The sequence below is a fragment of the Cyprinodon tularosa genome, unplaced genomic scaffold, assembly GCF_016077235.1.
Source record: "Cyprinodon tularosa strain WSP-4 unplaced genomic scaffold, ASM1607723v1 ctg154, whole genome shotgun sequence".
NCBI lineage: Eukaryota > Metazoa > Chordata > Actinopteri > Cyprinodontiformes > Cyprinodontidae > Cyprinodon > Cyprinodon tularosa.
Window position 1 is genome coordinate 750,483 of NW_024038375.1, and position 12,250 is coordinate 762,732.

Sequence of the window (12,250 nt, forward strand, 5' to 3'; positions counted from 1 at the left end):
TCAACCCGATAGAACACCTTTGGGATGAATTAGAGCGGAGACTGAGAGCCAGGCCTTCTCGTCCAACATCAGTGTGCGACCTCACAAATGCGCTTCTGGAAGAATGGTCAAAAATTCCCATAAACACACTCCTAAACCTTGTGGACAGCCTTCCCAGAAGAGTTGAAGCTGTTCTAGCTGCAAAGGGTGGACCGACGTCATATTGAACCCTATGGATTAGGAACGGGATGTCACTTAAGCTCATATGTGAGTCAAGGCAGGTGAGCAAATACTTTTGGCAATATAGTGTATGTAAAAAATTATTAGACATAAATATATTATTTATTATATTGTTTTATCTCCGCCTTTTTATTCAGTTTCATAGTTTTTTTATTTATAGAATTAATTTAAAGTGTTTTATTATGCAGCTGTTTAAATAAACTTTTGAAATATCGCAAAGGAAGATGCGGTGGATTTCGTGATTTAAGAATTACTTTGCGTTTTAGTAAGAACTTCCTGTGTCACACAATACATAGATTATTTAATTTTAAATACTGTATGTGTGTCTCAGAGGGAAGAATGTATCCATGCGAGAGCAAAATCTATGCATGTGAAAGTGGAATGTATGCGTGTAAGATGAGAATATGTGTGCGAGGTAAAATGTATGTATGTGAAAGAATATAGCTTTGTGAGAGGAGAATGTATGACAGAGATCAAATGTATGTAGGTGAAAAATAAAACATGTATGTGAGAGATAAAGTATGTGTGTGAGAGATAAAAAACATCTATGTAAGATTGGTGGTATGATTTATGGCTTGTACACCCCTTCATACTTTACTATAGCTTTACTGTGGGAGAGAAGTGTTTAAAGTTTCACCTGGATAAACTTTTTTTATTGCTATACAAACTGCAATATTTTGACTGTCTTCCATGTACGATAGGTCAGTGCTTCCCAACTTTTTCAGTGTATGACCCACAAATAAGTGGAATTGGCCTGTGACCTTGACTGTTTGTTCGGTGTACATAAATGATGTCAAAGAGGAGTTTAGTAATCAATGTCAAAAGTAGATGTTATTTTCTTTTATTTGTACTGTTTTCTTTTTTAATGTTGTTACAGTTATGAAGTTAAGTGTTACCATATTTATTACAATATTTAGTTTCAGTAGAGGGTTGTAAGACCCAGAATCGCAAAAAATTTTATTGTGGAAAACAGAAAAACATTTTTCGTTTTGTTTTAAAGAGTTTTTTTTTTTCTACACACTTCTGTACACTTTGACTATTCAATTATTCTATATTTATAAATAAACATATAAAGGGTGACTTTCTCTAATTGCTTTTATTAACAAATACTAATTACCGGTACACAGAAGTAATGGCTGCAATTAAGCTTTTCAGGAAAATATTTTAATACATGTCAAAAATTATGGCACTCTTGGGCTTTGGTCTAAAAGTCGTTTTCTATGGTTTTGCTTTTCAAAAAATGCTTAACAACAGCTTAAAAGCTCTAAAATATAATGCAACTGTTATTTGTGCAACCTAAAAAACCTTTTGGCAAAGAGAGTAGGCTATAACCCTAAAAAAATAGCACAGGATTAACATTATTTCATTTATAAAAAATATATTTTATATCAAGCTAAGTTGATCCAGGAAGGTTTGGTTTTATAAACATGACTGCATTGCTACTGGACTATTAGAACTGCAGGCTAACAGGAAACAAATTTTTCCGCTCTGCCCAGAGGAAACCCACTATAGGGAAATCCAAGCCTGTGCTTCCTTTCTTTAGCTACGAGTTCAAAACAGGAAAAAGAGTTATGCTATAATAAACAGATATAACTGAAGCAATTTTAATGCATAAAAAAACATGGTTAGAGATGCCACGAAGTAGGTGGCAATGCCTTAACCGTATATGTGTTGCTGGCCACAAGGGCCAATTCCATCCTTGTCAAGGGGAGTGCTAACCTTCTCTCCTTTCATACAACACAACTTACGCTATGGGAACGGTCCTATATAATCGCCGATGTTTACAGTTCAGTTTCAGTCATGGTGTTATTTACTTTAAGTCAAACGGGCACATAATACATCACACTACCTAAAACCGACGGCCTAAAAGAATCAATAATACGAACAAGAGATTTCGATGTTTTATTTGTTTTTTTCTTTTTAATTTCGCTTGTAAAATCTACACCCATAATGCAGTGCGGTCGCATAGCGGGATATGATTGGTAAGCAATAGCACGTTATATATTATTCCTCTTTACACACTTTTTTTAATCTTGTTAACAACTTCAGAGTAATTATGGATTGATCAGATTTTTACGCATTAATTTATGCCTTCCTCAACACGAAACGCAGACTGAAAATATAAATATCAAGTTTAATAATGTAGTTTCGTTTTTCCTCCACAAGATGGCAGTCTAGGTACAGCGACAGGTTTGTGCTCACCTATTGACTGCAGTTTCATGCACAAAATAATCTTATTCGATGTGAAAAAAATATGCAGAAAATATGATCTTAAAATTATTTATTCAGATGGGCTGAACTGAAAAACACACATTTGTTATTCAGATTTTATTGAAACCATTATATAATTATTATTTTGTCATACAAATTCCCAGTAAAATGTGTTAGTATAGTTTATAATTGTATTGCCAAAAAAATAAAATGCCTTCACTTAAGTGCCAATAAAAATTGCTTTAAATATTTTGAGAATTATTGTGAGAGGCATGGAGATTTAAATTTAGTATTTATCAACCCTGTTACATACATTTAGAAATGCAAGTGTAAAAAAGTACACTATATCATTCTAGAGTAGTGAGTGCATTCATGGCTTAAAACATTTCACAATATATACAGTGTAACCAAAGAAACAAATGCGTCTCCCCTCAAGAAAAGCAATATCATGTGCTTTGCATAGTTATACCACATACAATATCAGACAAAATTATATTTTTTAGTGTAGTGTCTGTAGCTCTGAAGCACCAGGTAGATGGCAGACACCGTTTACATCAATACACCTTCGTCAGCGTACCAAACAAGAATCTCCTCTGCTTTTCTTTTCAAACCAAGAGCCGCCATTCCCAGGGCCCGACTTCCTCCCGACAGTCTAGCTTCTACAGACAAAAAAAAAAAAACACAAATTATGAGTTATCACATATTATACAGCTAATCATATCAAACGCTTAATTTGAAATGTAACAAAAGAAAAAAATATACCTCCATAGTAATAGAGAAAAGCCATTCCCACAGCAAAGCTGAAACAGCCTAGGTAAAAAAGAGGACCTGCAAATATGTTGGTAGGAATAAAGGTTAGTTTTTACACACACTAAATAATACACTTCTTTGCATGTTTAAAGGTACTGCTAATGCCTTAATTTGAAATGTCTTTACATCACAATCTCAAAACAAGGTTATATTGTAATAAAATAAATCTTTTAAAATATATAATGAAATGCAAGTTTCCCCAGTCTCGAAACTTAATATTTTAGAAATATAAAAGTTTTCAAACAATCTATTTTTAGCTGGAGATTTTTTTTTTCTTTAAACCATCGTCTGTCAAAAGCTCGATCCCTTCATGAGTTATTATGTAACATTTAATGAAAGAGAAAAGTACGGTGGCTGAGAAGTGCAAAACACATTTACAATTCAAAAACACATTAACAAATAAAAAACAAAATAACATTTGAAGAAACAAAATTATATTTTGTGAAACAAATGTATTTTTGAAAAAAAAGTTAAAATTTTTAAAAACAAATTTACATTTTAGCAAACAAATTTACATTAACAAATAAACAAAATAACATTTGAAGAAACAAAATTATATTTTATGAAACAAATGTATTTTTGAAAAATAAAAGTTTAAATTTTTAAGAACACATTTACAATTCAAAAACACATTAACAAATAAAAAACAAAATAACATTTGAAGAAACAAAATTATATTTTATGAAACAATTTATTTTTGGAAAAAAAAGTTAAAATTTTTAAAAACACATTTACATTTAAGGAAACAAATTCACATTTTAAATAAGTTAGATTTTAGGTGAGAGAAAGTTTCATTTTAGAGAAAAAAAATACATTATAGGGAAACAAATTTACATCTAAAAAAAAATTGACCGTTCTTGTACAAGTGCAAAGACAAAACTGCAAGTGGCAAAACACATTTACATAGCCAAAAACAAATTAACAGAAGACGGCTACACGGAAAGGGAATGTCCCAGTGGCCGGATGTGACGTCACGATTTCCCTGACTTGTAGTACAAACAGCTCAAGCTGTAGTCCTCCTGCTTCACGTGAAAAGTCAGCGGCGATTTTAGATGGAAAGAATTGCACTGAAGCTGTTTTTCTTAAGTTTACGCTAACCGAACAATGTTTTCAGCCAATTTACACCATTTTGTTCTTCGTGCGGACGGTCTCTGGAACTTTTACGGGACACGGACCAGGTGGCAGGACCAAGCAGCAGGGCCTGGCGTATTACTGGCCGGAGCCACTATTATTTTGTCATGTAGTTTTTTAATTACTTTTCTTTGGTATTTAATTATTTTTTGGGTATTTTTCCTGCCGTTTTTCGGCAAATGCCTTATTTATAGTACTTCTAACTAGATTGTTTTATATATATATATATAGGCTATATATTGTGATGTTATCGCTTAATAACCTGTATTAAAATGTATTCTTTATGGGTTTCTTTTTATTGTGATGTTATTGCTTAATAAACTGCATTAAAACTTTTATAATGTCACATTTACTTGATGGAACGGAGTACTTTATCTGCGAATAAGTGGCCTCGGCCGGCAGCAGCCACCATCGGCCTCTCCGATGGCAAGCTCTGCCGGCAGCGGCCACCATCGGCCTCTCCGATGGCAGGCTCTGCCGGGCAGCCGCCACCATCGGCCTCTCCGATGGCAGGCTCTGCCGGCAGCGGGCAACAACGGCCACTCCGATGGCAGGCTCTGCCGCAGCCACTGCCACGAATTGAGCTCGGCCCTGCTGCTTGGTCCTGCCACCTTGTACCGTGTCCCGTAAAAGTTCCAGAGACCGTCCGCACGAAGAACAAAATGGTGAAAATTGGCTGAAAACATTGTTCGGTTAGCGTAAACTTAAGAAAAACAGCTTCAGTGCAATTCTTTCCATCTAAAATCGCCGCTGACTTTTCACGTGAAGCAGGAGGACTACAGCTTGAGCTGTTTGTACTACAAGTCAGGGAAATCGTGACGTCACATCCGGCCACTGGGACATTCCCTTTCCGTGTAGCCGTCTTTTGTTAATTTGTTTTTGGCTATGTAAATGTGTTTTGCCACTTGCAGTTTTGTCTTTGCACTTGTACAAGTGTTTCCGAACGGTCAATTTTTTTTTTTTAGATGTAAATTTGTTTCCCTATAATGTATTTTTTTTTCTCTAAAATGAAACTTTCTCTCCCTAAAATCTAACTTATTTAAAATGTGAATTTGTTTCCTAAAATGTAAATTTGTTTTTAAAAATTTAAACTTTTTTTTTCAAAAATACATTTGTTTCATAAAATATAATTTTGTTTCTTCAAATGTTATTTTGTTTTTTATTTGTTAATGTGTTTTTGAATTGTAAATGTGTTTTTAAAAATTTAAACTTTTTTTTTCAAAAATACATTTGTTTCATAAAATATAATTTTGTTTCTTCAAATGTTATTTTGTTTATTTGTTAATGTAAATTTGTTTGCTAAAATGTAAATGTGTTTTTAAAAATGTAAACTTTTTTTTCAAAAATACATTTGTTTCATAAAATATAATTTTGTTTCTTCAAATGTTATTTTGTTTTTTATTTGTTAATGTGTTTTTGAATTGTAAATGTGTTTTGCACTTCTCAGCCACCGTAGAAAAGGCTGAAAAAATCCAGCACCTCACATAAAATGCTCGTGCAACAAGAGGTAATGAAAGCGATCAGAAGCCACGTTGACACAAGAAGTGTTTGAGGCTCGGTGGATGGTCGTTTGGTGCATGGCGCGTGTTTTGAAGCTGCTTATGGAGAAATGTCTTGGGCCGTGAGTAGTGAGGAAACAGGAAGCGATTCTTGTGGGATGGAAGAGGGAAATAGTGACAATGAAGGTTGGAAAATAGCAACATCAAAAAATGAGAAAAAGCGGAAAAAACAGAGATCAGTTCAAGGGGAATCTAGTTCAGAACAATCCAGTGATGATCATTCCATACATTCCACAGCACAACAAAATGAATTCAAAGTCATATTCAAAGTCGTTAATCAGGCAGACTCTTTTACAAATTGGAATCCGGTTCACTTAACAAAAACCATCAATAAACTTGTCGGAGAAGTCAAAGGTGCCAGAATTCTGTACAGTGGAGACCTGCTAATTAACTGCAGAGACAGCGCCCAGCAAGGCAAAGCAATACGTATCAACAAAATTGACGGGATAAGAGTTCAGTGCAGCCTAATGGAGAACAAAAAGATCAGCAGGGGAGTCATTGGAGGAGTTCCTCTAAAAATTTCTGAAAAAGAGATTCTGGAAAACATAAGCGGTGCAAAAGTAAAAGAAGTAAAACGGTTAAAAACAACAAGAAACGGAGAAAGATCTGACAGTTTATCTGTGCTAATTAAATTCGAAGAAGAGCAATTACCAAGCAAAGTATTCATCGGTTACATAAGCTATAATGTCAAAATCTACAATCCTCCACCATTGAGATGTTTCAAATGCCAAAAATTCGGTCACGTTGCAGCAGTTTGTAAAGGGAAACAGAGGTGTGGAAGGTGTGCAGGAGAACATGAGTACGGAAAATGTGGAAAAGAAGCTAAAATAAAATGCTGTAATTGTGGTGGAGAACATACTGCTGCCTATCGCGGCTGTGAAGCAAGCAAAAGGTCTGAGGAAATTAAAAAAATGAAATTTGAGCTCGGAATAACCTACGCTGAAGCTGCAAAAAGGATCCCATCTCAGTCAGAAAAACCCAAACCTACAGTTCAACACACAGCAAATTCCAAACCTCTAGAGAAATCTCCAAAAATTAATGAAGACTCACTTATTGTTAAAAAGACAAATTTTGTTCTTTTCATGGTAGAAGTAATTAATTGTACTGCACAGACAACAAAAAAAACGGAAAAAATCAAAATAATAGTGAAGGCTGCAGAAAAATATCTGGACATTAAAGATTTGAACTGGGAGATGGTTGGAAGTATGATGGGAGGACCGATGGGACCATCAGAAACTGGCAGAGTTAAGATGACCTAGAGTAAATTAAAATTATATGGGCAAATGTGATTTAGTATTATGTTGGTTTAAGTTACACAGGTTTTTTTTTTTTTTTTTTTTTTTTTTTTTTTTTTTTTTTTTTTTTTTTTTTTTTGGGGGGGGGGTGAATCGTTTCCTGTTATCTTGCTTTACTCCATATCAGTTGGTGGCGGTAATGCACAATTCACAAGTCTGCCAACCGCCATAAAATCCCATAAGAAGAAGAAGAAGGTAATGAAAGCAAGCTGCACACGATTCTTGTAAGCGGATCACTGTGTCTTCTAACAACAATGCTCTGCGACGCAGAGAGACGACCTGCATAAGTGTCACATTACCTCCGTCGTTCAGTACGTTCCTCTGTAGGTGGATCTGTGAACTTGTCATCGGATTCAAGGAATCTGGGATTTGGATTGGATCAAAATATTAAAGAGAAAACAACTGCTTTTAGAAATATCTAAAAGAAACTTGTAAGAATAGGAAATAGTTTATCTAACCTCTGAGGCATAACCGCGTGGGTAAGCTGTGGAAAACCTCCTCCACATGCAGGTGGAGCGCTCTGTAGAACTCTCTGCATGCTTCATCGCCCTTCCCCTGTAGATGCGTCAGGAGCTCTCCCAGGCGGACACTTGTTGGTACATCCAAATTTCTGAACTGACAAATGTGTAAAAACTAAATTGTATAGGGATCATTTTCTAGTAATAATCAAGTCTCATGCATCTGAACATGTCAAAACAAACTAACAAATGTTAAGAAAGCCTTGAAATAAAAGAGTCAACTGTCAATGCATAAACAAAATACCTTTGGACCATAAGAATATTTAACAACTCCAATAAAATGGATAAAACTGAAGCATTTTATGTGATTTACATTTTTATTTTAAAGTCTGGAACAGAGTTTTAATTAGTCATTGATTTCCACTTCCTCTGAGTTATATGCAACCCCTCTTCAAAACAGAAACAATAACATGCAGATCAAAATATCTGGGTAAGTCTTTTAAAGGCTGACTAACTGCTATTTTGTTCCTTTTTTAAGGCCACCCCCTTATTTTTGCAGTAGCAATTTATAGCTTACTTTGATATTTGACATACACTATATTGCCAAAAGTATTTTCTCACCCATCCAAATTATTGGAATCAGGTGTTCCAATCACTTCCATGGCCACAGGTGTATAAATTCAAGCACCTAGGCATGCAGACTGTTTTTACAAACATTTGTGAAAGAATGGGTCGCTCTCAGGAGCTCAGTGAATTCCAGCGTGGAACTGTGATAGGATGCCACCTGTGCAACAAATCCAGTCGTGAAATTTCCTCGCTCCTAAATATTCCACAGTCAACTGTCAGCTGTATTATAAGAAAATGGAAGTGTTTGGGAACGACAGCAACTCAGCCACGAAGTGGTAGGCCACGTAAACTGACGGAGCGGGGTCAGCGGATGCTGACGCGCATAGTGCGAAGAGGTCGACAACTTTCTGCAGAGTCAATCACTACAGACCTCCAAACTTCATGTGGCCTTCAGATTAGCTCAAGAACAGTGCGCAGAGAGCTTCATGGAATGGGTTTCCATGGTCGAGCAGCTGCATCCAAGCCATACATCACCAAGTGCAATGCAAAGCGTCGGATGCGGTGGTGTAAAGCACGCCGCCACTGGACTCTAGAGCAGTGGAGACGCGTTCTCTGGAGTGACGAATCGCGCTTCTCCATCTGGCAATCTGATGGACGGGTCTGGGTTTGGCGGTTGCCAGGAGAACGGTACTTGTCTGACTGCATTGTGCCAAGTGTAAAGTTTGGTGGAGGGGGGATTATGGTGTGGGGTTGTTTTTCAGGAGCTGGGCTTGGCCCCTTAGTTCCAGTGAAAGGAACTCTGAATGCTTCAGCATACCAAGACATTTTGGACAATTCCATGCTCCCAACTTTGTGGGAACAGTTTGGAGCTGGCCCCTTCCTCTTCCAACATGACTGTGCACCAGTGCACAAAGCAAGGTCCATAAAGACATGGATGACAGAGTCTGGTGTGGATGAACTTGACTGGCCTGCACAGAGTCCTGACCTCAACCCGATAGAATACCTTTGGGATGAATTAGAGCGGAGACTGAGAGCCAGGCCTTCTCGTCCAACATCAGTGTGCGACCTCACAAATGCGCTTCTGGAAGAATGGTCAAAAATTCCCATAAACACACTCCTAAACCTTGTGGACAGCCTTCCCAGAAGAGTTGAAGCTGTTCTAGCTGCAAAGGGTGGACCGACGTCATATTGAACCCTATGGATTAGGAACGGGATGTCACTTAAGCTCATATGTGAGTCAAGGCAGGTGAGCAAATACTTTTGGCAATATAGTGTATTACATCATTTGGGAACCTGAAGGTTGCTATGTTAGCTGAAATGTGTTAAGATCGCCCTGCTGTAGTTGGTCACTTGAATGTGCTTCAATGGGGGGACTGTGGAAAACTAACCACTATTCTCCTAGTATAATATTTATCACTAGAAAAGCACTCTGAGAGCGCAGACCTCCACCAAGCTGTACATTTTGCCCCATATTTAGATTTACACCAATAGCTAAAACTCACACATGATCTGGATCATTACCAAATTTTAATGAACGGTTCCTTGGCATGAGCTGCACATTAGGTAACAATTTCCTTAAAATCGGCCTTTCATAAATTTATAAATAAGGCACAGCGTGTATCTGAAGCCTTAGGTGTTTGTTCTGCTTTCACCTTCTTCATTCTCTCTGCTTGATAAAGACATCAAACAAGGTGCTTATTTTGTTTATGTTTTATTCAAGGTATGTTCGTTTTTTCTTCTGTATAATTAAGGCCAATTTCTGCTTCTGAAGCATAGCCTCTGCAATCGTCAAATCAGTCTGTGCGTGACCAAGCCCCCCGCGCAGAGGTTCTGCAACCATCGTTGTGCACCTCAAAAAAATCCTAGCTATGCCTCAGACAGTCGTAAACCCGTGCAGACATCAAGCGGAAGTGTGCAGACAAAAAGAAGCTGTGATTGGTCCTTGGTATGCCTTTCCGGCTGTCTGTGTGGTCGTCCTTCTCGATTTGGTGCCGGGGCGCGCCATTTTAAAAACTGAGGAGTAATAGCAATGGATAACAACGACCAAAGGTTGACCGAGGAGGTTTGGAAGTACAAGCACTTGTTCGATGCCTCAGACATGTTGTTTTAGAAAATAAACACTCCCGCCGGCACCGCCGAAGACGTTCTCTTGACTATCTGCAGAAGTTCTTGCGAGTTCTCGAGTAGGCTCCCTCTTGCGCATTGGTGGGAAACTGCTGTGCATTCCTAGAAATTCAAGACCGACGTTGCAGAAGCATGCCAGCAAAACTGGTTCGCGACCAGACGCAAGCGACATTTGATGTGTGCGGTTGCAGAAACATAATCCACCCTTAAGACCTTTTGAGTCTGATGCTGAAGCTGTCAATAGTCAGTCCTGCCACCCTCTGGTTTATGGGGAACTGCTTGTTCCACCAAATAATGTTAAAGAATTCTTAAAAAAAAAAAAAACTACACTCAGATTATGGTGTGGATAATCCCCTAATTGCATGGATTGTTCTTTGGACATAACTCACTCTGGTGGCCTCCTTGTCTGAGAGGATCTGAGGATAGATCCTGTTGAGCTGCAGGATGAGTTTGTCCACCAGCTCTGTGTCCAGCCTCTGCTCTGCTCGGAGGAAGGCGGTGTCCTCTAACAGCTGCTGGCGAAAACTTTCTGAGCAGGACAGGAAAAAAAATATACAAATCCTTCAGATGTCAGACATGTTAGCTTTCACGGACAGATAGCAGAATAAACTGATGTGTTTTTCTTTTTTTGTTTTGCATCAGAGGCTCATAAAAGTGTATATTTTCGTCTGCAAAACGGTCGAACTAAACTTTTAGTAATTAAAAGTTCTTTATCGGGACATATCTACTGTCTATTGTACAGTTTGATAACTTTTCAGAAACGTCCACTTTAACATTTCACCGTATTTGACAAAGCTTCAGCTTCAGGACTACTGCTGCGGTAACAGGCCTTCATATGAAAGGTTATACAAAAAAGACTGAGAGATTTATGGTAAAATTTCACTTTATTTCGGTGTATAAAGCAAAGAAACGCAAACCTTCCATTGTAGGGTGAGTCCTCTCTCTTGTCCTCTGTTTGGCTACACCCTCTGACGCCATCACGTTGGGATTACGTCAAAGTATCCAAAAAAGGAGAACACCCATTTCAGCGGAACCAGCGGGAAAACTGCTTTGTCAAAAACAACAAAGTTTTCATTTGATGCATGCAGGTATCTGTTTTTTACGGAAGAGGATTAAGGCCACTGAAAAAATTAAAAAAGTTTAATAATTTTCACATTTTATTTCATTTTAATATGGGAAAAAAGTCTGAATTCTGAGATTAAAGTAAGAATTCTGATTTTTTTTTCCATATTAAACTGAAATAAAATTAAAAAATCAGTTAACTTTTTTTTTTTTAACTCAGTCCAGCCCTAACCCTCTTCCATAGTTTTTTAGGGAGTCTGCTCCTAACGTCAGATAATGAACCTGCTTTGTATTTTTTTTTTTTTACCATTACTTCAATTGCTTTAATCTTCAGATTTAATTTGAACATTTGTTTATAAAATGCTTATTCACAGGGCTGCCAACTTTTCACCAAACCTTGGGTGAGATTTTGAAATAGTTTGGACAGGACATCCTGTCAGGGTTAGATGAGGACAGGTGCAGCTATAGGTTGGAGGTTTTCAGAGGATTTAACTGAAACAAAGCGGTAAAATTTGGAATTTTAATAGCACAGTAAATGTGACTGAATAAGTGTTCTGTAGTTATGTGGAAATTTTTTTTTTTTTTTTTTTTTTACAATACACATTATTTTCTACATTCTGGTGATTTTTTTAAGAGAATTTAAGTAAAGCATAATGGACCCTTGTGAAATATTTGCACCTTAAATAAAATTAAGGTACAAATATTAATTAAATATCATTAATTATTCTCTGCAGTTCAAGTAAATTAAACAATGGGGAACTAACAAGCTATTACTGGATTACTGGCACTGATACAGGAACCAGTGCAATCGAAA

At 37.0% G+C, this 12,250-nt stretch overlaps 1 protein-coding gene and 1 non-coding gene across 2 annotated transcripts; both read right to left on the reverse strand.

Moving 5' to 3' along the window:
* Positions 1 to 1,832: 1,832 nt before the first annotated feature.
* LOC119780086 lies at positions 1,833 to 1,960 on the reverse strand. The gene has a single exon (XR_005280332.1). It is a non-coding gene; the product is annotated as a U6atac minor spliceosomal RNA (small nuclear RNA).
* A 572-nt stretch (positions 1,961 to 2,532) lies between these two features.
* card19 (caspase recruitment domain family, member 19) lies at positions 2,533 to 11,355 on the reverse strand. The gene is made up of 6 exons (XM_038279888.1): positions 11,292 to 11,355; positions 10,764 to 10,903; positions 7,684 to 7,840; positions 7,525 to 7,587; positions 3,193 to 3,258; positions 2,533 to 3,089 (listed from the first exon to the last, which is right to left on the reverse strand). Exons 1-6 carry the CDS (start codon positions 11,350 to 11,352, stop codon positions 2,980 to 2,982), a joined length of 597 nt encoding a protein of 198 aa, XP_038135816.1. The 5' UTR covers positions 11,353 to 11,355; the 3' UTR covers positions 2,533 to 2,979.
* Positions 11,356 to 12,250: the final 895 nt, after the last annotated feature.

Coding starts and splice junctions, on each gene's coding strand:
- card19 (XM_038279888.1), bottom strand. CDS start 11,352: ATGGCGTCAGAGGGTGTAGCCAAACAGAGGACAAGAGAGAGGACTCAC. Junction 10,904..11,291: donor GACTCACCCTACAATGGAAG/GTTTGCGTTTCT, acceptor TGTCCTGCTCAG/AAAGTTTTCGCCAGCAGCTG. Junction 7,588..7,683: donor CACGCGGTTATGCCTCAGAG/GTTAGATAAACT, acceptor TCCAAATCCCAG/ATTCCTTGAATCCGATGACA.